The sequence below is a fragment of the Heptranchias perlo genome, unplaced genomic scaffold, assembly GCF_035084215.1.
Source record: "Heptranchias perlo isolate sHepPer1 unplaced genomic scaffold, sHepPer1.hap1 HAP1_SCAFFOLD_185, whole genome shotgun sequence".
NCBI lineage: Eukaryota > Metazoa > Chordata > Chondrichthyes > Hexanchiformes > Hexanchidae > Heptranchias > Heptranchias perlo.
The window spans coordinates 309,001-336,135 of NW_027139128.1; the positions used below are offsets into that span (position 1 = coordinate 309,001).

General features: G+C 47.3%; 1 protein-coding gene across 1 annotated transcript in view; it reads right to left on the minus strand.

Moving 5' to 3' along the window:
* The window catches only part of LOC137309862 (rab-like protein 6), a 146,854-nt gene that overhangs the window by 43,407 nt on the left and 76,312 nt on the right, over window positions 1–27,135 (minus strand). The window contains exons 9-10 of the mRNA XM_067977877.1: window positions 16,799–16,904; window positions 5,352–5,455 (exon numbers count right to left, since the gene is read on the minus strand). Coding sequence (XP_067833978.1) covers window positions 5,352–5,455; window positions 16,799–16,904 — 210 coding nt within the window. The remainder of the gene's footprint in view (window positions 1–5,351; window positions 5,456–16,798; window positions 16,905–27,135) is intronic.

The following is a 27,135-nucleotide window of genomic DNA, read 5'->3' on the forward strand; positions in this document are numbered from 1 at the left end:
TCTTAGCAACCTGGGGGAAATAGCTTCAGAGATGTCTGTTTTAAGCCTGTCTGCAACCTCTGCCCTCTGTACGCCATCAGAGTCACTCATTATTAAGTCCAGTTGAGCTTCCATTACGCACTGGGTCAGGAAGCAAGCATGTATTACATTTCCTAACTCCAACCTTCACAAAGGGGCTTTCCCATTCACATTGACTCCCACCAAAATAACAAGGAAAATTAGATTAAAATTCTACCTCTGATACAGAACAGCAAAAGGCAAGATCATGTAGAGAAATTCCACGTGGCTCTGCAGGTTGTTACATTCACTGATCTGAACATTCCGCTGAAACTATCGACTGGTCTCGAACGTACTTGTGATGATTCCACCCACCTGGTCAATCACATAACTGAAGCAGTGAGTAGGAGTGACAATTGAACACCTGACAGGGAATTGCCTTTCCAGAAGCTCCAAATTCCTAATTAAAATGCAGGCCGGTTTCGTTAAAGGGCTCCTTATATAATGTACAGGACATTATCAAGCTGTTGAGGGGTAGGGTGTCCCTGGCTGCCGAGCCTCGGTCAGCTCAGGGCGATCAGCTTCATGTCCCCGCAGAGTGGCAGCATTGGAACCAACTGCAGCGCTGAAAGGTGAGTGGCAATCGGGAAACTGATCTCCAGCACAGCCTCTCATCAAACATTAGAGGCTTCAAATAAATAAATTAGAGCCCAGGCATCATGGATTCAATGTCAGGGACACTGCCTTCTCTGACGGGAGATAACTGATCTCTGATTATTTGTGGCTCTCACTGATGATCACCCTCATATCCACTGTCAAAATGTCAATGTTGGAAGGCATAATCTCCCAATAGCTCAATACTCATATTCACATGGTGCATGCAGGTGAACTTTAACCTTTGTGTGTTTGTTGGTAAAATAGTAAAATGAAAAGCAGAGTGTGAGTGTACTTTGATCATTGAGTGTTTACTTCCTTGGTTACTGATTGGTGGTAGATGTTTGTTAAGTAAATATACAGTGAATTACATGTACCTGCATTGTGTGCATGTATCTAAGGCCTTTTCTACGACAATGAGTACATGTGGCTAATAGTGTCGCCATCACTACACCTGTGGCTGGTCAGTGATGTCTATCAGACAACACTGATCTATACGGAAATGGTGCCTCGTGCCCTGTAAACAAATCTTTTTCACTAACATAATCCAACATCAGGGTCTGCACTGGTTGGCAGGAATCAGCTGAGATCTGTCAAAGCAACAACTTGAACACAACTCAGCTCAGCCCAACCCATCCACACACTGGGAAACAGAGCCTCCAACGAGCTGCCAATGCTGGCCAGGAGGACAGTGCTGTAGAGTTGGAGCAGGGAGACGAATGATCAGATAACAGGAGGGTCTCTCACCAACTGGCACCATCATCTTCACGCGGGACAGACAACAAACCAAGCGCAATAGGTCAGTGGGACATGTTGCTGAAGAATTCACCTTTAATGAAGTCTCGGACCAGCACTGCGGAAATCCAGTGTACCAGGCAGTTGACAAACAGGACTTAGTCATTCAGGTTCACAGCAACAAAAGAAAGACTTGCATTTATATAGCGTCTTTGGGATGACCTCAGCACGTTCCAAAGTGCTTTACAGCCAATTAAGTACTTTTTTTTTTGAAGTGTAGCCACAGTTGTAATGTATGGAAATGCAGCAGCAAATTTGCATGCAGCAGCAAATTTGCATGCAGCAAGATCCCACAAACAGCAATGAGATAATGGCCAGATAATCTTGTTTTTTAAGTGATGTTGGTTAAGGGATAAATGTTGGCCCAGGACACTGGGGAGAACTCCCCTGTTCTCCTTCGAATAGCGGCCGTGGGATCTTTTGCATCCACCTGAGAGAGCCTCGGTTTAACGTCTCATCGGAAAGATGGTGCCTCCAACAGTGCGGCACTCCCTCAGTACTGACCCTCCGACAGTGCGGCACTCCCTCGGTACTGACCCTCTGACAGTGCGGCACTCCCTCGGTACTACACTGGAGTGTTGGCCTGGATTATGGGGCTCAAGTCTCTGGAGTGGGACTACAACCCGCGACTTTCTGACTCTGAGGGGAGAGTGCTACCCACTGAGCCACAGTGAATACACCCACCAGAGTACTGAAAGATGCTGCTGCATCCTGCTTTTGTGGCGCTGTCTCCCAAAGCAAGGGTCACAGCTGGCGGTTAGCTGAAAGTTAGACTGCTAGACCTGGCTTAGGCCAAGAGCCCAAAACACCATTAAGAACAGGTCCTTTCCCAGCAGCAGGCCTCCGCTGGTTTACATTTACCAGGAGCTTGCGCCAGTCTCTGGCAATATAAGAACACCGAAAGAGTGAAGGGACATGAAAACCCATTGTAACCAGCTGCTGACAAATTGCTTCACAGTGCCTCACTGACAACAAAAGAGCAGCACTGGAATGCCAGAGATAGGTCCCACAAGTCCAATTTAAGGATAAGGCTTCCTATGTGCATGTGTATAACTAACTCCTGCTCCCGTTTACAGAGGCTGATCTTATAGTGATGTTCAGTAGCAGCCTCTCGCAGCCTCCCATAGTCCCGTTGAAAGTAACTGTCTGATCTGGGTGGATTGGCAGCCAGGGTTTCACAAGACTTGGTACCTGTTGCCGGTCTGATACGTCCAGTACCAGCGACAGAGGCGCTGACAGGGATTGCGAGCAGGGCCCTCCGCTGCTGGTACACACCCAGACCGTGCTGGAGTAACGTGATTAGTCAGGCCCGCTCTGCGCATGAGCATCCCTGGGATCAGACTTTCTGCTGGTTGGTGGGGTGCCAGTGCTATGAGTTGCAGTGCAACCTGGGAGATGATACTCATGGCCTGTGGTGCAAACAGCCCTCAGAGAATTTATTTTTAATTGTTCTCGGGATGTCACTGGCAAGGCCAGCATTTATTGCCCATCTCTAATTGCCCTCGAGAAGGTGGTGGTGAGCCGCCTTCTTGAACCGCTGCAGTCCGTGTGGTGACGGTTCTCCCACAGTGCTGTTAGGAAGGGAGTTCCAGGATTTTGACCCAGCGACGATGAAGGAACGGCGATATATTTCCAAGTCGGGATAGCGTGTGACTCGGAGGGAACTTTGAGGTGGTGTTGTTCCCATGCGCCTGCTGCCCTTGTCCTTGCAGGTGGTGGAGGTCGCGGGGGAGGGAAGTGCTGTCGAAGTAATGTTGGTTTACGATTTTGTTACATACGGAGAAAACCTTTTCCTTCCGCTAGACGAGAAATGAAGAGGTACGCCGCATTGCAACAATCACACTGGCAGAACACACAATGACCGAGGGGGTGGTGGACTGAATGAAAGAACCACAAGAGCCTCGGCACTAACAAATACGATGACAAAAGCGGAGCAACCTCAGGATTCGCATGACTGCATAAACTGCATCGTATTTCAAGTGCATTAACACTCGAAACCAGCTCATCAACTGCAACAGGCATCACATCCATCAACATACTCTCTATCTCCTGCTCATCACTACTGCAAGTGCTGCTGCTCGGAAGAACCTTTTCTGTTTTATACCAAGAGAAAGTTGACAGAAGGAGTGAGTGGGAGAAGGAGCAGTGGGTAACCCATGAAAACCAATCTCAGCCTGCAAAATGAAGCTCAGGTTAGAAATGCAGAACAGTATGTTACTGGAAAGAAAAGAAAACCACAGTCACAGCTTCCAGTTCTAAGATCCTGCATGTGTGTCAACAAAAGACATTTTCAAAATATAAATATATTGGGGATTAAAAAATAGAACAGGTGAACTCTCAGCTTCAAACTGAACAGTTCTGAGACAAAGAACAACGCCAGGAATACCCACTCCGACCCCCAAACATGCTTCCTATCCCACAGTTAGTAAATTAACAGGATTATCTCTCTCATTCTCAAATCCGTTAATTTCTGGGAATATTTTTGAATAGTTTTGTTTCTGCAGTGAAAAAGTGGACCAATGGTTCCCATTTAACACTCCAGGATCAGACTCCAACTGATCCCATTTAACACTCCAGGATCAGACTCCAACTGATCCCATTTAACACTCCAGGATCAGACTCCAACTGATCCCATTTAACACTCCAGGATCAGACTCCAACTGATCCCATTTAACACTCCAGGATCAGACTCCAACTGATCCCATTTAACACTCCAGGATCAGACTCCAACTGATCCCATTTAACACTCCAGGATCAGACTCCAACTGATCCCATTTAACTCTCCAGGATCAGACTCCAACTGTTCCCATTTAACACTCCTGGATCAGACTCCAACTGATCCCATTTAACACTCCTGGATCAGACTCCAACTGTTCCCATTTAACACTCCAGGATCAGACTCCAACTGATCCCATCTAACACTCCTGGATCAGACTCCAACTGTTCCCATTTAACTCTCTGGGATCAGACTTCAACTGTTCCCATTTAACACTCCGGGATCAGCCTCTAACTGATCCCATTTAATTCTCTGGGATCAGCCTCTAACTCCTCCTCAGAGGTGAATGAGATAACATGGAAATTAGCTGTAAATCATTTTTTAAAATGTTGTGATCTTGTGAACACCCCCCATCCAGTCATGTTCGATCTAACCGATCTGGAGGCAGCGCAGCTTTTATTAATTAAATTGAATCCCGAGGTCTCTCAGTGCCAGGACAAAACAACTTCTGACATCACAGCGTCAACTTGGCTCAGTTATAGGACTCCCACCCCAAGCCAGATGGCAATGGGTTTGAGCCCCACTCCTGAACTTGAGCCCATAATTTAGGCGGACGCTCCCAGTGCAGTACTGAGAGGGTGCTGCACCTTCGGAGGTGCCGTCTTTCAGATGATGCGTTAAACCGAGGCCCCGACTGCCTTCTCAGGTGGAAGCTCCCATGGCACTATTTCGAAGAAGGGCAGGGAAGTTCTCCCAGTGTCCTGGCCAATATTTATCCCTTACCCACTATCTCTAAAAACAAATTAGCTGGTCAATTATCTCATTTCTGTTTATGGGACCTTGCTGTGCACAAATATCTGTGTTCGTCTGGATAACAATTGTGACTACACTTCAAAGGGAATTGGCTGTGGAGCGTTTTGGAATGTCCTGAAGGTGTGAGGGGCACTTTACAAATACAAGTTCTTTCTTCGCACTTGGTATCATGTTCCCCTATTAACTACAGTAAAATAAATTCCTATATTAACGCAGGGGAAAGAAAATTACAGGGTCCGATAGCATATTGCAGAACACACACACTCTCCTGGCCATAAATGGAATAAACCCAATTACTTTTGATGGAAAGTAATTTGAGCTTTGAAAGTCTGACTGCCATGCCAAGCCCACTGTGTGATATTAAAGAAACACCTACAGCTCATAGTTCTGGTCCTCGGTTTCGTGCTGTACAGAGAGTTCCTCCAGCGTGGCGTCGATATCAAGTTGATTGGTCTCCAGCTGCCTCAACAATGTCTCTCGCTGTCGGAAGAAAAGAACCAGTGAACATTCCGGAAAACAGAGCACCCACTCACCCCCAATCCCGCGTCAACAGAGAGCACCGACTGCTCTACTCTGGACACAAGGAAAAGCTCATCATTTGATGGGCCACCCCTTTCTCCATTGAAACCTTTCTCATTTCGATCTGATCAATACCACTTCAGTGCCCTCTGAACCTTTCTTCTTGTTCCTCCTAAGCTCCAAATTCTCCTCCACACACACTCTTCCTCCCCACTGAATCCTCACCTCCTGCTCTAACTCATACTTTCCCAGGACCTCCTACAATAGGCAGGATAGAATGTGGATAACTAACACTGAAGCCTCTGCTGACTTGCTGAAGTGCCTTGTTGGATTTCTCTACCTCTGGAAGCAATCCAGCGAGCACACTCAAATGCACCAGTCTAACTATGGAGTACAACATTATTCATCAATGCAAATAAAAACATTAAATATGTATAACTATAAAGGAATAAAATAATTTTAAAATCTAAAACAGGGCGAAGCTCTGTATGTGAAGGATGGACTATAAAACAACGGGCAGGACTAACCTATCGCTCACTCGCTCGCATTCATTCAACCTCCACACGCCCAAGAAGTATCCCTTGTATGAAATAATTCAAGCAGAGCGTGGAGAACATGAGCCTTCAGGCCAGGTTAGAGAAACACTGGAACAACGACTTAGTCCTCCTCAACTGACGGTCGCTCTCGGCAACTGCCTTGCAGACGGTCGCTCTCGGCAACTGCCTTGCAGACGGTCGCTCTCGGCAACTGCCTTGCAGACGGTCGCTCTCGGCAACTGCCTTGCAGACGGTCGCTCTCGGCAACTGCCTTGCAGACGGTCGCTCTCGGCAACTGCCTTGCAGACGGTCGCTCTCGGCAACTGCCTTGCAGACGGTCGCTCTCGGCAACTGCCTTGCAGACGGTCGCTCTCGGCAACTGCCTTGCAGACGGTCGCTCTCGGCAACTGCCTTGCAGACGGTCGCTCTCGGCAACTGCCTTGCAGACGGTCGCTCTCGGCAACTGCCTTGCAGACGGTCGCTCTCGGCAACTGCCTTGCAGACGGTCGCTCTCGGCAACTGCCTTGCAGACGGTCGCTCTCGGCAACTGCCTTGCAGACGGTCGCTCTCGGCAACTGCCTTGCAGACGGTCGCTCTCGGCAACTGCCTTGCAGACGGTCGCTCTCGGCAACTGCCTTGCAGACGGTCGCTCTCGGCAACTGCCTTGCAGACGGTCGCTCTCGGCAACTGCCTTGCAGACGGTCGCTCTCGGCAACTGCCTTGCAGACGGTCGCTCTCGGCAACTGCCTTGCAGACGGTCGCTCTCGGCAACTGCCTTGCAGACGGTCGCTCTCGGCAACTGCCTTGCAGACAGACTCCAGAGGAATCTGAATGATGCTGGCCCAGGACACAGCCACAAATGAAGCGGTGATGGACTGGGGTTGACAATTGTAAACAATTTTACGACACCAAGTTATAGTCCAGCAATTTTATTTTAAATTCACAAGCTTTCGGAGGCTACCTCCTTCCTCAGGTGAACGATGTGGAAAATCATCATTCACCTGAGGAAGGAGGTAGCCTCCGAAAGCTTGTGAATTTAAAATAAAATTGCTGGACTATAACTTGGTGTCGTAAAATTGTTTACAAAAGAAGCGGAGAGAGCTCTCATCTCTCCCAGTGATTCCACACCCACAACCCAGTTCGACAATCTTCGTTTAGTGGTTGGTTTCCCCAATGTTTTGATTCCCCATCAGACGTAAAGCTGGATTAAAGAAGGTCCTTCACCTTGGCCATAAAATAATCCTGCGCCAATCAACCAAAAGCTCCCATTCCTCAATGGAAGCAGCATGAGGATGAAACCTCAGTACAATGACCCAGAGCTGATAGAACTCAAACAATATTGAGGGAGGCCAAATAAGGTGTCAGCTGTGGCTCAATGGTAGCACTCTCGCATCTGAGTCAGAAGGTCGTGGGTTCAAATCCCACTTCAGAGACTTGAGCACAAAATCTAGGCTGACACTCCCAGTGCGGTAGTGAGGGAGGGCCGGAACCGCCGGAGGGCCACACTGTCAGAGGGTGCCATTAAACCGAGGCCCCGCCTGCCTCTCAGATGAATCTAAAAGATCCCATGGCACTATTTTGAAGAAGAGCAGACGTGTTCTCCCCGGTGTCCTGGCCAATACTTATCCCTCAACCAAAATTATTAAAACCGATTATCTAGTCATTATCTCATTTGTTTGTTGGATCTTGCTGTGCGCAAATTGGCTGCCAGATTCCATACATTACAACAGTGACTACACTTCAAAAGTACTTCATTGGCTGCAATGTGATTTGGGGTGTCCTGAGGTCATGAAAGGCAGTATATAAATGCAAGTCTTTATATTAATCACTTATTACAATAACAAGTTACAATACTACGGTGTTATTTGAAGAGAAGCTGACTGTACAGTGCTCAGTAAAGTGTATACGCGTTTTGTTGTTTTGGTATTTTAATGTACCACAGGCAAGTATGTTTCTTTCTGAGGACTGATATTAAAGGTCACGTGGCCAGGAACCGTGTCAGTCTATGCTGCGAGTATGAAGGGTTTTATGCCAAAGTGCTTCAGAACTTTAATATGAACGGGCTGGAAAGGCAGAACACAGTCCCGTGATAAGAGAGCACGCTGACATTTCTTTTAATCTAAACCCAGTTTCTGCGGATCTATAACAAGTAACAAACCTTGAATTCATAATCTGACCAGTCAAAATCTGGGTCCACTGATGCAACTAAGTTTAGCTATTCATTTGGAGAATGCAAGGCGGCATACTGTAACTGAACTCACCGATAAACCACGCTGACAATTAGGTCCCGACGTGTGAGTACATCACATTAGTGACCTCACCACGCCGACGCGCGGGATGACCTCACCACGCCGACGCGCGGGATGACCTCACCACGCCGACGCGCGGGATGACCTCACCACGCCGACGCGCGGGATGACCTCACCACGCCGACGCGCGGGATGACCTCACCACGCCGACGCGCGGGATGACCTCACCACGCCGACGCGCGGGATGACCTCACCACGCCGACGCGCGGGATGACCTCACCACGCCGACGCGCGGGATGACCTCACCACGCCGACGCGCGGGATGACCTCACCACGCCGACGCGCGGGATGACCTCACCACGCCGACGCGCGGGATGACCTCACCACGCCGACGCGCGGGATGACCTCACCACGCCGACGCGCGGGATGACCTCACCACGCCGACGCGCGGGATGACCTCACCACGCCGACGCGCGGGATGACCTCACCACGCCGACGCGCGGGATGACCTCACCACGCCGACGCGCGGGATGACCTCACCACGCCGACGCGCGGGATGACCTCACCAGGCCGACGCGCGGGATGACCTCACCAGGCCGACGTGCTTATATCTTGGCATGGACTCTTCAGCGCAAAGACCAGGGAGAATTGAGATTATTTCAAAGGGCAAAATCAGGAGAATATTGTGTTTGCTGATACTGGAAAAAATCTTTGAGGATGTACTGTGGAAATTTGTAAAAAGCAACTTTAGTGCTTCTTCATTACATTTCATTGAAATTCCAGTGACAACAGGGCCCTCAGCATCGAAAAGGTATTTATTTCCCTTTAGCAGGTGGAAAAACAAGCCTGTTTTCCTGTGCCTGCTGAGAGGGAATACAAAGGCAGAGGCTATTAATAGCACTGGGTAGGAATGACTATACTCTCAAGGCACAGTGACCAGTGGTAGTGTTTATCAGAATTCTGGAACATTATACAGTATCATCAACAACACTCAATACTGCTCTCATCCAATATTAAAGAGGAGTCACTGTGTTTATTGACTGTCATAGACCTCAAGTCAAACCTGCGAGTGATCAAATCTTAACCCTTGAACTGCTAACTCACTGATACTTGTAGAGAGCATGACCTGATACACATTCAGTCATTTTTAAAGAGACTGCAGGAATGGGCATCTCATCACAAAATTCCATTGATTTTGGAGAATTTGAGCATCCACCTCTGAAAAAGTCTTCAACACAAAGATCAGACATCGCAAGCCAACGAAGGTCGTGCACCAGGCATCGCAAGCCAACGAAGGTCGTGCACCAGGCATCGCAAGCCAACGAAGGTCGTGCACCAGGCATCGCAAGCCAACGAAGGTCGTGCACCAGATATTACAAGACAATGGAAGTCATGTACCAGGAATCACAGACAATGGAAGTCATGTACCAGGAATCAAGACAATGAAGGTCATGTATTGGAATCACGAGACAATGAAGATCGTGAACCAGGAATCACAAGACAATGGAAGTCGTGTACCAGACATTACAAGACAATGAAGGTCGTGTACCAGGAATCACAAGACAATGAAGGTCGTGAACCAGGAATCACAAGACAATGAAGGTCGTGAACCAGGAATCACTAGACAATGAAGGTCATGTACCAGGAATCACAAGACAATGACGGTCCTGCACCAGACATTACAAGACAATGGAAGTCGTGTACCAGATATTACAAGGCAATGAAGGTCGTGTACCAGGAATCACAAGACAATGGAAGTCGTGTACCAGATATTACAAAACAATGAAGGTCGTGTACCAGGAATCAAGACAACGAAGGTCGTGCACCAGATATTACAAGACAATGGAAGTCGTGTACCAGATATTACAAGACAATGGACGTCGTGTACCAGATATTACAAGACAATGAAGGTCGTGTACCAGATATTACAAGACAACGAAGATCGTGCACCAGGAATCGCAAGACAACGAAGGTCATGCACCAGGAATCGCAAGACAATGGACGTCACGTACCAGGAATCAATCAATGAAGGTCGTGTACCACATATTACAAGACAATGGAAGTCGTGTACCAGATATTACAAAACAATGAATGTCGTGTACCAGATATTACAAGGCAATGAAGGTCGCGTACCAGGAATCACAATACAATGGAAGTCATGTCCCAGGAATAAAGACAATGAAGGTCGTGTACCAGGAATCACAAGACAAAGGAAGTCATGCACCAGATATTACAAAACAATGAAGGTCGTGTACCAGATATTACAAGACAATGAAGGTCGTGTACCAGATATTACGAGACAATGAAGGTCGTGTACCAGATATTACAAAACAATGAAGGTCATGTACCAGGAATCAAGACAATGAAGGTCGTGTACCAGATATTACAAGGCAATGAAGGTCACGTACAAGGAATCACAATACAATGGAAGTCATGTCCCAGGAATCAAGACAATGGAGGTCAAGTACCAGGCATCACGAAGCAATGAAGGTCATGTACCAGGCATCGCCAGACAATGAAGGTCATGTACCAGGAACTGCAAGACAATGAAAGTCGTGCACCAGGAATCGCAAGATAATGAAGGTCGTGTACCAGGAATCACAAGACAGTGGAAGTCGTGTACCAGATATTACAAAACAATGAATGTCATGTACCAGATATTACAATACAATGGAAGTCATGTCCCAGGAATCAAGACAATGAAGGTCATGTACCAGGCATCACGAAGCAATGGTGGTCACGTACCAGGCATCACCAGACAACGAAGGTCATGTACAGGAACTGCAAGACAATGAAGGTCGTGCACCAGGAATCGCAAGACAATGAAGGTCGTGTACCAGATATTACAAAACAATGGAGGTCATGTACCAGGAATCGCAAAACAATGAAGGTCGTGCACCAGATAGTACAAGACAATGGAGGTCATGTACCAGGAATCGCAAGACAATGAAGATGGTGTACAGGATATTACAAGACAATGAAGGTCATGTACCAGGAATCACAAGACAATGGAAGTCATGTACCAGGAGTCACAGACAATGGAAGTCATGTACCAGGAATCAAGACAATGAAGGTCGTGTATTGGAATCACGAGACAATGAAGATCGGGAACCAGGAATCACTAGACAATGGAGGTCGCGTACCAGATATCACCAGACAATGAAGGTCGCGTACCAGGAATCACCAGACAATGAAGGTCGCGTACCAGGAATCACCAGACAATGAAGGTCGCGTACCAGGAATCACCAGACAATGAAGGTCGCGTACCAGGAATCACCAGACAATGAAGGTCGCGTACCAGGAATCACCAGACAATGAAGGTCGCGTACCAGGAATCACCAGACAATGAAGGTCGCGTACCAGGAATCACCAGACAATGAAGGTCGCGTACCAGGAATCACCAGACAATGAAGGTCGCGTACCAGGAATCACCAGACAATGAAGGTCGCGTACCAGGAATCACCAGACAATGAAGGTCGCGTACCAGGAATCACCAGACAATGAAGGTCGCGTACCAGGAATCACCAGACAATGAAGGTCGCGTACCAGGAATCACCAGACAATGAAGGTCGCGTACCAGGAATCACCAGACAATGAAGGTCGCGTACCAGGAATCACCAGACAATGAAGGTCGCGTACCAGGAATCACCAGACAATGAAGGTCGCGTACCAGGAATCACCAGACAATGAAGGTCGCGTACCAGGAATCACCAGACAATGAAGGTCGCGTACCAGGAATCACCAGACAATGAAGGTCGCGTACCAGGAATCACCAGACAATGAAGGTCGCGTACCAGGAATCACCAGACAATGAAGGTCGCGTACCAGGAATCACCAGACAATGAAGGTCGCGTACCAGGAATCACCAGACAATGAAGGTCGCGTACCAGGAATCACCAGACAATGAAGGTCGCGTACCAGGAATCACCAGACAATGAAGGTCGCGTACCAGGAATCACCAGACAATGAAGGTCGCGTACCAGGAATCACCAGACAATGAAGGTCGCGTACCAGGAATCACCAGACAATGAAGGTCGCGTACCAGGAATCACCAGACAATGAAGGTCGCGTACCAGGAATCACCAGACAATGAAGGTCGCGTACCAGGAATCACCAGACAATGAAGGTCGCGTACCAGGAATCACCAGACAATGAAGGTCGCGTACCAGGAATCACCAGACAATGAAGGTCGCGTACCAGGAATCACCAGACAATGAAGGTCGCGTACCAGGAATCACCAGACAATGAAGGTCGCGTACCAGGAATCACCAGACAATGAAGGTCGCGTACCAGGAATCACCAGACAATGAAGGTCGCGTACCAGGAATCACCAGACAATGAAGGTCGCGTACCAGGAATCACCAGACAATGAAGGTCGCGTACCAGGAATCACCAGACAATGAAGGTCGCGTACCAGGAATCACCAGACAATGAAGGTCGCGTACCAGGAATCACCAGACAATGAAGGTCGCGTACCAGGAATCACCAGACAATGAAGGTCGCGTACCAGGAATCACCAGACAATGAAGGTCGCGTACTAGGAATCACCAGACAATGAAGGTCGCGTACCAGGAATCACCAGACAATGAAGGTCGCGTACCAGGAATCACCAGACAATGAAGGTCGCGTACCAGGAATCACCAGACAATGAAGGTCGCGTACCAGCTGTCACTGGATCACCTTTGAACCTCAGCCTTATTCCCCATCCACTGCAGGCAGCTGCCCGTCCTGTCTCAGTTCACTTACCTGGGAAGTGTAAGCATGTTTCAAAGTGGCGAGGTCACTGTACGGTAGTCTACATGAATGGTACAGAGGGTCAACATGGCATCCAATTGAAAACTAAGATGAAGACTTGCAATGCGGCCAGCTCTCGTGAGGTTATAGACAGGCACCATGTGGAGAACCTACATCTTAAACATATTGCGATCGAGTGAACTTGTGAATCCACGTACTACTGGGCCACCAGATGTCTATGCAATATTAGGAGACTAACAGGCTGGATTCAGTATGCCAGATTTTATCCTAAAATCTGGATTGCATGTTTAATTGTGGTACTTGGGGCCAACACAGCATGTTCCCGCACTAAGAGTGATGTGGAGCGAGGATCAAAGCAGGTTTCAGCCCAATTCCACTCCAATCCCTCCAGCCCTGATTGGCAATAAGATTAATTTTCCAGAAAGCAGAGATACGTACAGCAGGTCCCACGTCTTCAGGGAGTCAAACTGGTTCACAGACCTCGATAGCACCAATTTAGTAATTGGTGCTAACAAGTTACCGATGACAGAGACTGTACATTGGTACATCACACTAGAGCTGCATCAGAGTACAGAGCTGAGCCAAGTGAACTGCACTAACACATCCATTCGTTGTTACCGCCCTCACAGGTACCAATGTAAGAGGAGCTGCACTAACTGTGAAACATTTATCCACCTACACAGAATATGATCGGTATCTGATCTGGCACTACAGATCTTATTTAGCCAGGCTTGCTTACTTCACCAGGCTTTAGAGCTGACCTATCTCACGAGTTGTCTAATCATTTAATTCTACCAAAATAGAAAGCTTCATTTGTCCCAGTCCAGGAGACCAGTCTCCAAATTATCTTTGAACCCATCCCATGCTCCTTTCAAAACAGAAAGCCATTTGGCTCTCCTGTTTGGAGATGGCCTCACATTGTATGAAACTCAAACTCAAGTTTGATTCAGAGGTAGCGTATTTCAACATGGGCACCAGCTGGGATGTTAGAACTGGGCTCACGACAGTGGGGCTCTGAATGGGAAAAGGAAATCAGCCACGGTTCCCACTCCCAATGCAGAGACCCCTGCTGGTAAGTGTATGGGGTGTCAGGTCAGGAGAGTATCTGGCTCAGGTCGGATGCCCCTCCAATCAATTGACCACGTGAATGAGATACCAATGGGCTGCTGGTACCCACGGTGCAGTCCCCCAGGAGGCTGGCAACAAAACTCGATTTTCTCCGGCCTCCCACTGAGAAAATCTCACCCAGTTTAACCAGATGAAGTACTACAGATTTCAAACTAACCATTCCCAGATTATATACAGGTGCTCTCATCAAACCAACCATTCCCAGATTATATACAGGTGCGCTCATTAAACCAACCATTCCCAGATTATATACAGGTGCACTCATTAAACCAACCATTCCCAGATTATATACAGGTGCGCTCATCAAACCAACCATTCCCAGATTATATACAGGTGCGCTCATCAAACCAACCATTCCCAGATTATATACAGGTGCGCTCATTAAACCAACCATTCCCAGATTATATACAGGTGCGCTCATCAAACCAACCATTCCCAGATTATATACAGGTGCGCTCATCAAACCAACCATTCCCAGATTATATACAGGTGCGCTCATTAAACCAACCATTCCCAGATTATATACAGGTGCGCTCATCAAACCAACCATTCCCAGATTATATACAGGTGCGCTCATCAAACCAACCATTCCCAGATTATATACAGGTGCACTCATTAAACCAACCATTCCCAGATTATATACAGGTGCACTCATTAAACCAACCATTCCCAGATTATATACTGGTGCGCTCATCAAACCAACCATTCCCAGATTATATACAGGTGCTCTCATTAAACCAACCATTCCCAGATTATATACAGGTGCACTCATTAAACCAACCATTCCCAGATTATATACAGGTGCACTCATTAAACCAACCATTCCCAGATTATATACAGGTGCTCTCATTAAACCAACCATTCCCAGATTATATACAGGTGCGCTCATCAAACCAACCATTCCCAGATTATATACTGGTGCACTCATTAAACCAACCATTCCCAGATTATATACAGGTGCGCTCATCAAACCAACCATTCCCAGATTATATACAGGTGCGCTCATCAAACCAACCATTCCCAGATTATATACAGGTGCTCTCATTAAACCAACCATTCCCAGATTATATACAGGTGCACTCATTAAACCAACCATTCCCAGATTATATACTGGTGCGCTCATCAAACCAACCATTCCCAGATTATATACAGGTGCTCTCATTAAACCAACCATTCCCAGATTATATACAGGTGCACTCATTAAACCAACCATTCCCAGATTATATACTGGTGCGCTCATCAAACCAACCATTCCCAGATTATATACAGGTGCTCTCATTAAACCAACCATTCCCAGATTATATACAGGTGCACTCATTAAACCAACCATTCCCAGATTATATACAGGTGCACTCATTAAACCAACCATTCCCAGATTATATACAGGTGCTCTCATTAAACCAACCATTCCCAGATTATATACAGGTGCGCTCATCAAACCAACCATTCCCAGATTATATACTGGTGCGCTCATTAAACCAACCATTCCCAGATTATATACAGGTGCGCTCATCAAACCAACCATTCCCAGATTATATACAGGTGCGCTCATCAAACCAACCATTCCCAGATTATATACAGGTGCACTCATTAAACCAACCATTCCCAGATTATATACAGGTGCACTCATTAAACCAACCATTCCCAGATTATATACTGGTGCGCTCATCAAACCAACCATTCCCAGATTATATACAGGTGCACTCATTAAACCAACCATTCCCAGATTATATACAGGTGCACTCATTAAACCAACCATTCCCAGATTATATACAGGTGCACTCATTAAACCAACCATTCCCAGATTATATACAGGTGCTCTCATTAAACCAACCATTCCCAGATTATATACAGGTGCGCTCATCAAACCAACCATTCCCAGATTATATACTGGTGCACTCATTAAACCAACCATTCCCAGATTATATACAGGTGCTCTCATCAAACCAACCATTCCCAGATTATATACAGGTGCGCTCATCAAACCAACCATTCCCAGATTATATACAGGTGCTCTCATTAAACCAACCATTCCCAGATTATATACAGGTGCACTCATTAAACCAACCATTCCCAGATTATATACTGGTGCACTCATTAAACCAACCATTCCCAGATTATATACAGGTGCACTCATTAAACCAACCATTCCCAGATTATATACTGGTGCACTCATTAAACCAACCATTCCTTGAGCCTAGATTGTGAGTATGACTAAGGTATCTCACACACACACACACACACACACACACACACACACACACCCCTGCAGGACTGCTCAGGCAGCCACCTTGCCTAAGTCAGCACATGGAATCATAGAATGATACGGCACAGAGGACAGAGGCCATTCGGCCCATCATGCCTGTGCCAGCTCTTGGATGAAAAGCTGGGGTCTTTTTGCTTTGCAAATCCTAGTCCTGCCCACACTGTCAATGTTCTATCAGCCCGTGCGCGATGGAGCGTGCTTACACAGCCAACAAGTTGCAAAGTCAAAGTACCTGGGATTTTAGCTCATTTAATGATGCTTTTTAGCAATTAGAGGAAACATATACAATACAGATAGCCTCACTGATACCAATCAGCACCAATACTCAAACTGTGTTGGGAGTATTCAAAACTAGATCAGAGCCACTCACCTGCAGCTGTAGAAATGGAATATTGAAAAACTTGTGCAAATACTTCAGCCCAAAGCCATTCCTCATTGAAGATTCTGCATATCGAATGTAGGATGATCTGGGTAGCCTAACCATCAAAGAAAAGGTAACATTAGTCGGGGGAAATAAACAATGATTAGCTTGGTGAGTGGGCTCCTCAGTGACATAGCACACGGCAGCAGCGAGGAAAGGCTGGAGTCATTCCCACTGCACAGGCTTTTAGAAATCACATGGCACAAACTGATCGAGGCATTAGAATTGGGAGATCGTTAGAAAATGGTTGGGGAAAAAAAGGATTTGCATTTATACAGTGCTTTTCACATCCTCAGGACATCCCAAAGAACTTTACAGCCAATGAAGTACTTTTGAAGTGTAGTCACTGTTATTATTTAGGCAAACACAGCAATTTGTGCACAGCAAGATCCCACAAACAGTAATGAGATATACGGCTAGGGAATCTGTTTTTGGAGGTGTTGGTTACGGGTTAAGTGATGGCTAGGACACTGGCAGAACTCCCAGCTCTTCCTCAAATACAGCCAAGGGATTGTTTATGCTCAGTTGAGCAAGCAGACAGGGTCTCAATTTAACGTCTTATCCAAAAGACTGGATTCGCAGTTTAAGGTCTCATCCAAAAGACAGCACCTCTAACAGTACTGCACTAGAGTGTCAGCCTGGATTATCTGCTTAAGTCTCTGCAGTGGGACTTGACGCATTTTTCCTTTTCAAGTATTTATCCAATTCCCTTTTGAAAGTTATTACTGAATCTGCTTCCACCGCCCTTTTAGGCAGTGCATTCCAGATCATCACAACTCGCTGCGTAAAAAAAATTCTCTTCATCTCCCCTCTGGTTCTTTTGCCAATTACCAATCTGTGTCCTCTGTTTACCGACCTTCCCACCACTGGAAACAGTTTCTCCCTATGTACTCTATTAAAACCCCTCAAAATTTTGAACATCTCTATTAAATCTCCCCTTAACCATCTCTTCTCTAAAGAGAACAATCCCACCTTCTCCGGTCTCCCCACATAACTGAAGTCCCTCATCCCTGGTACCGTTCTAGTAAATCTCCTCTGCATCCTCTCCAAGGCCTTGACATCCTTCCTAAAGTGTGGTGTCCAGAAATGAACACAGTACTCCAGCTGAGGTCCAACCAGTGTTTTACAAAGGTTTAGCATAACTTCCTTGCTTTGTGCTCTATGCCTCTATTAATAATCCCATATGCTTTTTTTTTTTTAAAACAGCCTTCTCAACTTGTCTTGTTACCTTCAAAGATTTGTGTACTTACACCCCAAGATCTTTCTTCCTGCACCCCCTTCAAAAATGTACCATTTAGGTTCTTATACCTCTCTCCTTGTTCTTCCTTCCAAAATACATCGCTTCACGCTTCTCTGCATTAAATTTCATCTGCAACTGGGTTGTTTGGGATAATTATTTTGGGTTTCTGTGGAGTGATAAGCTTGTGCCAGTGCCAGAGGGAATGTTTATGAGGTACTTTGATGCTAATCTCAGTCACTGTAACTAGAGTCAGTCAGTGAGGCCTAGACCACAGCAAATAACCAGCTGATGCGGTGCTGGTCACTAGAGATTTAACCATGGGAAAATACCTCTGGGCAGGGCAACACCAATGACAACTTCAAGGACGATCTACAGGGCACACTACAGCAACAGCACCTCCCTCCCCTATGACCTCTGCTACCTAGAAGGACAAGGGCAGCAGGTGCATGGGAACACCACCATCTCCAAGTCACACACCATCTTGACTTGGAAATATATCGCCGTTCCTTCATCATCAATGGGTCAAAATCCTGGAAGCCCCTACCCTAACAGCAGTGTGGGAGAACCTTCACCACACGGACTGCAGTGATTCAAGAAGGCGGCTCACCACACAGCACTGAGGAAGTGCTGTACTGTCAAAGGGGCAGTAATGGGGGAGTGCTGCACAGTCGGAGGGACAGTACTGAGGGAGTGCTGCACAGTCAGAGGTGCCGTCTTTCAGATGAGATGTTAAACTGAGGCTCTGTCTGCCCTCTCAGGTGAATGTAAAAGATCCCATGGCACTATTCGAAGAAGGGCAGGGGTGCCCTGGCCAATATTCAACCAACATCAAATAACAGATTTTCTGGTCATTATTTCATTGCTGTTTGTGGGATCTTGCCATGCACATATTGGCTGCCGTGCTTCCTACATTACAACAGCGACTACATTTCAAAAGTGCTTCATTGGCTGTAAAGTGCTTTGGAACGTCCTGAGGTCATGAAACGCACTGTAGAAATGCAAGTCTTTCAAGATTTTTGATATGCAGCTTTCATCAATGAGCTGTATTAGAGTGAGGGATCAAGCAGTGCTTTTAGGCTGCATCAGGATCACAGGAAACATCAGGCACTGAGCTCCAGATCCCGTATAATCCGAGGAAGAGAGATTATGGAGGGCAATGTATTAAAGAACAAGAGGAGCCGTGCCAAAATGAGAGGGGAGCTTCCCCACTAACCAGTGAAGGCGCCACCTGGTGATGTACTGGGCCTGCAGACCAGAAGGTGCCTGGTTCAATCCCCGCGAGGTAGAAACAGAAATCTGCCCAGTTTACATTATAATCTTAAAATAGTTCGCTTCAAAATGGAGAGTGCTGTCCTTCTACTAAATTTCAAAATAGAATACAGGAGATGGCCAGCCTTCTACTATTGGCCTGTATCTGCAGATCAATTAAGGTAGTTTCTTTGATGACTGATACAGATGGGTGTGTAGTCTCTAGGTGTGAGACCCAGCCATGGGGCAAATATGAAAAGGAAAACCACAATTTCCAGCCATGATCATTTTTTCTACCTAGATGTCAACTTTTGATTTATAATTGCAAAAAAAAATTGATCCTTAAAGACAGACACTTTGGTGCCCTGGGGACCCTCCAAAACCCCAGGGACCCAAAACCATCAGCAGCAGAGCAGGGGCAGGTGGGATCCCTGGCTTGGTTTAAGAAATAATTGGATGCAGCAGGGGGTGGGGGAATTTTAGGATGAGCGAAGATGGGCTGAATGGCATTCCTCATCCCAAACTATCTTGTCAGGGCGTTCATGGAAACAGGGAAGAAAACGGATGTCGGCAAAAATGGGAATACCAGGAATGTACGAGAAAGTGGGGATTCTTCAAACAGTATTCACCAAAAGCACTGGCTGCCCTTTCCAACAACAGCTACTTGCATTTATACAGCACCTTTAACGTAGTAAAATGTCCTAAGGCTTCACAGGAGCGATTATCCAACAAAATTTGACACTGAGCCACATAAGGAGATATTAGGATAGGTGGCAAAAAACTTGGTCAAAGAGGTAGGTTTTAAGGAGCGTCTTAAAGGAGGAGAGAGAGGTAGAGAGGTGGAGAGGTTTAGGGAGGGAATTCCAGAGCTTAGGGCCTAGGCAGCTGAAGGCACGGCCGCCAATGGCGGAGCGAATAAAATCGGGGATGCGCAAGAGGCAAGAATTGGAGGAACGCAGAGATCTCGGAGGATTGTAGGGCTGGAGGAGGTTACAGAGATAGGGATGGGAGGGATTTGAAAACAAGGATGAGAAGCTAACACAAGGCTCTTTTATAACCTATGAATTGGGGCCGAGTTACACATTAAGAACTGGTGCGATCACAGTTTTCTTTCTAACAATTACATTTATTGTCCATACGCAATCAGCAGGACATTCACTCAAGGGTTAAAACAGCAATGTGCTCGGTGCAGATGTTGTGTGTATGGAAAAAGGGATTATTACTGAGATTAATCAAACATTTAAACAGTTTTCAAAAATAGACTGTGACAAAAGTGCTTCTGGGAATTCCAACGGTTTAGAGTCGAGCTATAAACTACGCAGAAGGAACGTTACTGCTCCCCACGGCCAGTCTAACACATCACCACATCTAAAGACAAACAGCAGACTGCGATTCCTATTCTGTAACACTGCTTCTCAGCCTGGGGGAGTCTTTGGGTATTGGAAGCCCACAGCAGGGGGGCGCTGGAGACAAGCAGGGCTCACAGATTTTAATGCTGGTGGTTGCTGGGAGCAGAGAGTGACTGGGTAAAAATGTACTGGGTGACAGGCAGGCACGTCAGCATTCCCACAGCCTAATCCACGCACTGGCAACTTCCGACAGCATCTGCTGGCTAATTCTGCTCTTTGAACTTCTAGATACAAGCAGTAGAGTTGGAAAGACAGGGCATCTGGGGAGAGTGCACCCCGTCAGGGACAGGAGTGTGAGGGGCTTCTGGGCAAAGCTCTCGAGCTGGCCCTGAATGTTGAGACGCACCAGCTCGGTGTCCTGGCATAAATATGGAGGAGGTAACAATGAAGAGAAAGGGACAGTGGGCTCTGATGCAAGGTGCACAGTAACCTCTCATTACTCTCTACAGACACTGGCTGAACTGCTGCATATTTCAGCATTTAATGTTTTTAATAAAGACGGAGGGTTGATTTAAGCACTCGCGAGCTTGTGGTGATTCAACTATCCGGTAAGGTGTGGCAGCTGGAGGTATCTCTGAGTCAGCCCTAAAGAAAGAACTCCTATTTATATAATGCCTTTCACAACATCAGGACATCCCAAATCACTTCACAGCCAATTAAGTATTTCTGAAGTGTAATCACTGTAGTAATGTATGAAACACAGCGGCCAATTTCCACATAGCAAGATCCCACAAACAGAAATGTGATAATGACCAGATAATCTGTTTTTAAGTGATGTTGGCTGAGGGACAAATATTGGTCAGGACACCGGGGAGAACTCCCCTGCTGTAAAATCACAGTTAATCTTCGGTTACCAAGTTAGGCTTCTCAGGGCTACGGATAAAACTCCAGTCATCTTCACTTCCTGCGGTGATTTCCCAGGGGACTGTGACATCAACAAAGAGAAAGTCACTTCGAATAAATCACTGCAGACAAGTAGAATGGGGCCAAACACAATCCCCCGAGGGTCTGTTGTGTAAGTGATGTGATAGAACGATCCTGCAATCGCCACAACATGCCTGCCTCCACCTCACCAGATGTGCCACAAAGCATTAACTTGCCAATGAGCCGGGAGTGCCACACCCAATCCACTGCCTTTCAATGACACAATTCTTCAGGCACAGTTTCTTCATCTCTCTTGCATCTAGCCAACAGCTGCTGCCTCAACTTTACTGGCTCCAACCTTAGTTCTGTATCCATTTACATTCTTGGCCTACCTGTTCCGGCCACCTCTTATCTGCTCTACTACTGCGGCTAACTCCATGAAACTTACTTTGCTCTTTCTTGCCTAACCCTACTTGTTCACTTACACACCACAGAACAAGAGCCTGATACCTTGACACTAGCTTTTGCCCAATCTCTGATGGACTGTTATGTGAGCGATAATGGCACAGGGCTCCTCATAACTGCCTCACGTGGTACAGGCAGTATGAAGCATGGGCCTCCTCCCCTCCCCACATTCATCTCGCTTTACTTCAATTGAATGAAACTGCTTCAACATCGGAGTCTTCTCAATGGTCCACCTGACAGCATTAAACCACAACTTTCTGTCTGATTGGCATGAGCTGGTGTTAACCTGTCAAATTACACTGTCCATCAAAGGACCAATAACTTGATCAGTGCCTTCTGTATCCTGTCGAGGGTACTGTAGCATAGTGGTTATGTTACTGAACTAGTAATCCAGAGTCCTGGATGAATAATCCAGAATCATGAGTTCAAATCCTGGGGAAATTAAATTCAATTAATTAAATAAAAATCTGGAATTAAAATACCAGTATCAGTAATGGTGGCCATGAAACTACCGGATTGTCATAAAAACACATCTGGTTCACTAATGTCCTTTAGGGAAGGAAACCTGCCGTCCTTACCCGGTCTGGCCGAAATGTGACTCCAGACCCACAGCAATGTGGTTGATTCTTAATTGCCCTCTGAAATGGCCTAGCAAGCCACTCAGTTGTAAAATCTCACTAAGAAAAGTCATAACAATAAAACCGGACGGACCACCCAGCATCGGACCACTAGGCACCGGACACAACAACAGCAAACCAAGCCCAGTCGACCCTGCAAAGTCCTCCTCACTAACATCTGGGGACTTGTGCCAAAATTGGGAGAGCTGTCTCACAGACCAGTCAAGCAACAGCCTGACAAAGCCATACTCACAGAATCATACCTTTCAGCCAACATCCCAGACTCTTCCATCACCATCCCTGGGTATGTCCTGTCCCACCGGCAGGACAGACGGACCAAAGGTGGCGGTTCAGTGATAAACAGTCAAGAGGGAGTGGCCCTGGGAGTCTTCAACATTGACTCTGGACCTCATGAAATCTCATGGCATCAGGTCAAACATGAGCAAGGAAACCTCCTGCTGATTACCACCTACCGTCCTCCCTCAGCTGATGAATCAGTCCTCCTCCATGTTGAACACCACTTGGAGGACGCACTGAGGGTAGCAAGGGCACAGAATGTACTCTGGGTGGGGGACTTCAATGTCCATCACCAAGAGTGGCTCAGTAGCACCACGACTGATCGAGCTGGCAGAGTCCTGAAGGACATAGCTGCCAGACTGGGCCTGCGGCAGGTGGTGAGCGAACCAACACGAGGGAAAAACTTACTTGACCTCGTCCTCACCAATCTACCTGTCGCAGATCTCTGTCGTAGGTCTCTCCTACCAATACTGTCCATGACAGTATTGGTAGGAGAGACCACCGCACGGTCCTCGTGGAGATGAAGTCCCGTCTTCATACTGAGAACACCATCCAACGTGTTGTGTGGCACTATCACCGTGCAAAATGGGATAGATTCAGAACAGATCGAGCAGCTCAAAACTGGGCATCCATGAGGCGCTATGGGCCATCAGCAGCAGAATTGTATTCCAGCACAATCTGTAACCTCATGGCCCGGCATATTCCTCACTCTACCATTACCAATAAGTCAGGGGATCAACCCTGGTTCAATGAGGAGTGTAGAAGAGCATGCCAGGAGCAGCACCAGGCGTATCTAAAAATGAGGTGCCAACCTGATGAAGCTACAACTCAGGACTACGTGCATGATAAACAGCGGAAGCAACATGCTATAGACAGAGGTATGCGATTCCACAACCAACGGATCAGATCAAATCTCATCTCTGCAGTCCTACCACATCCAGTCGTGAATGGTGGTGGACAATTAAACAACTAACTGGAGGAGGAGGCTTTGCAAACATCCCCATCCTCAATGATGGCGGTGTCCAGCAAGCAAGTGCAAAAGACAAGGCTGAAGTGTTTGCAACCATCTTCAGCCAGAAGTGCCGAGTGGATGATCCATCTCGGCCTCCTCCCGATATCCCCACCATCACAGAAGCCAGTCTTCAGCCAATTCGATTTACTCCATGTGATATCAAGAAACAGCTGCGTGCACTGGATACAGCAAAGGCTATGGGCCCCGACAACATCCCAGCTGCAGTGCTGAAGACTTGTGCTCCAGAACTAGCTGCGCCTCTAGCCAAGCTGTTCCAGTACAGCTACAACACTGGCATCTACCCGACAATGTGGAAAATTGCCCAGGTATGTCCTGTCCACAAAAAGCAGGACAAATCCAATCCGGCCAATTACCGCCCCATCAGTCTACTCTCTATCATCAGCAAAGTGATGGAAGGTGTCGTCGACAGTGCTATAAAGCAGCACTTACTCACCAATAACCTGCTCACCGATGCTCAGTTTGGGTTCCGCCAGGACCACTCGGCTCCAGACCTCATTACAGCCTTGGTCGAAACATGGACAAAAGAGCTGAATTCCAGAGGTGAGGTGAGAGTGACTGCCCTTGACATCAAGGCAGCATTTGACCGAGTGTGGCACCAAGGAGCCCTAGTAAAATTGAAGTCAATGAGATTCAGGGGGAAAGCTCTCCAGTGGCTGGAGTCATACCTTGCACAAAGAAAGATGGTAATGGTTGTTGGAGGCCAATCACCTCAGCCCCTGGGCATTGCTGCAGGAGTTCCTCAGGGCAGTGTCCTAGGCCCAACCATCTTCAGCTGCTTCATCAATGACCTTCCCTCCATCATAAGGTCAGAAATGGGGATGTTCGCTGATGACTGCACAGTGTTCAGTTCCATTCGCAACCCCTCAAATAATGAAGCAGTCCGAGCCCGCATGCAGCAAGACCTGGACAACATCCAGGCTTGGGCTCATAAGTGGCAAGTAACATTCGCACCAGACAAGTGCCAGGCAATGACCATCTCCAACAAGAGAGAGTCTAACCACCTCCCCTTGACATTCAACGGCGTTACCATCACCGAATCCCCCACCATCAACATCCTGGGGGTCACCACTGACCAGAAACTTAACTGGACCAGCCATATAAATACTGTGGCTACAAGAGCAGGTCAGAGGCTGGGTATTCTGTGGCGAGTGACTCACCTCCTGACTCCCCAAAGCCTTTCCACCATCTACAAGGCACAAGTCAGGAGTGTGATGGAATACTCTCCACTTGCTTAGATGAGTGCAGCTCCAACGCTCAAGAAACTCGACACCATCCAGAACAAAGCAGCCCGCTTGACTGGCACCCTATCCACCAGCACTGCAGCAACTCGCCAAGGCTTCTTTGACAGCACCTCCCAAACCCGCGACCTCTACCACCTAGAAGGACAAGAGCAGCAGGCACATGGGAACAACACCACCTGCACGTTCCCCTCCAAGTCACACACCATCCCGACTTGGAAATATATCGCCGTTCCTTCATCGTCGCTGGGTCAAAATCCTGGAACTCCCTTCCTAACAGCACTGTGGGAGAACCTTCACCACACGGACTGCAGCGGTTCAAGAAGGCGGCTCACCACCACCTTCTCAAGGGCAATTAGGGATGGGCAATAAATGCCGGCCTCGCCAGCGACGCCCACATCCCATGAACGAATAAAAAAAACCAAAGGATCCTGGAAGATTACAGCACAGAAACAGGCCACTCTGCCCATCAAGTCTAGGCCAATGCTTTTGTCCACATGTGCCACCCAGTCTAATCCCACTCTCCGTCTCACACCCCATGCCCTTTAATATCCCACCCAGTCTAATCCCAGTCTCCTGCTCACTCTCCATACCTTTAATATCCCACCTGGTCTAATCCCATTTTCCTGCTCACTCCTCATACCCTTTGATTTCTCACAGTCTAATCCTACTCTCTGTAAAGGAATATCACTTTCACACAAATGTATGAGGAATTCAAAGGGTTAGACCTAACAGGGTTATGTTTGAGAAACAACAGGAACCAGCCATAATGCAGGAACACTCGTGGTTAAAAACACACAACCAAACTATCGGAGGCAAAAAACAGTGAAACTAAGGAAGTGCCTGCATGTCCAAACATGTCGCTGAGCAACGACATTCCAGAATCAAGAAAGAACGATTGATGGGCCCCTAAAATTGCTGATAAGGGAACCATCAACAAGTGGCTTAAATCTGTTGCAGTTAAAAGAGGGGCCAGGGATTAAATCAGTGCATCAGAAGCCAGCCCCGACTCAGACTCAGGGTAGAGAAAAGAAAATACCAGGCAGGTAAACGAGAACGAGTACACATGAATGAAGGACCAGGGAAAGGTCGCGGCTACGACTGCTCAAATACTGTAACATACGGACTCTTGTTTGTTCGAAGTAAAGTCATATGGCTGTCAGCCATAATGGTATCAGTCTCCAACAATTGAACAGAGTCAAATTGACTGCATCTCCCCCTCACTCGCCATACCCTTCAATATCCCACCCAGTCCAATCCCACTCTCCCCCTCACTCCCCACACCCTTCAATATCCCACCCAGTCCAATCCCACTCTCCCCCTCACTCCCCGTACCCTTCAATATCCCACCCAGTCAAATCCCACTCTCCCCCTCACTCCCCACACCCTTCAATATCCCACCGAGTCCAATCCCACTCTCCCCCTCACTCCCCATACCCTTCAATATCCCACCCAGTCAAATCCCACTCTCCCCCTCACTCCCCACACCCTTCAATATCCCACCGAGTCCAATCCCACTCTCCCCCTCACTCCCCATACCCGTTAATATCCCACCCAGTCTAATCCCACTCTCCTCCTCACTCCCCATACCCTTCAATATCCCACCCAGTCTAATCCCACTCTCCCCCTCACTCCCCACACCCTTCAATATCCCACCCAGTCCAATCCCACTCTCCCCCTCACTCCCCATACCCTTTAATATCCCACCCAGTCTAATCCCACTCTCCTCCTCACTCCCCATACCCTTCAATAACCCACCCAGTCTCATCCCACTCTCCCCCTCACTCCCCATACCCTTTAATATCCCACCCAGTCGAATCCCGCTCTCCTGCTCACTCCCCATACCCTTTAATATCCTACCCAGTCCAATCCCAC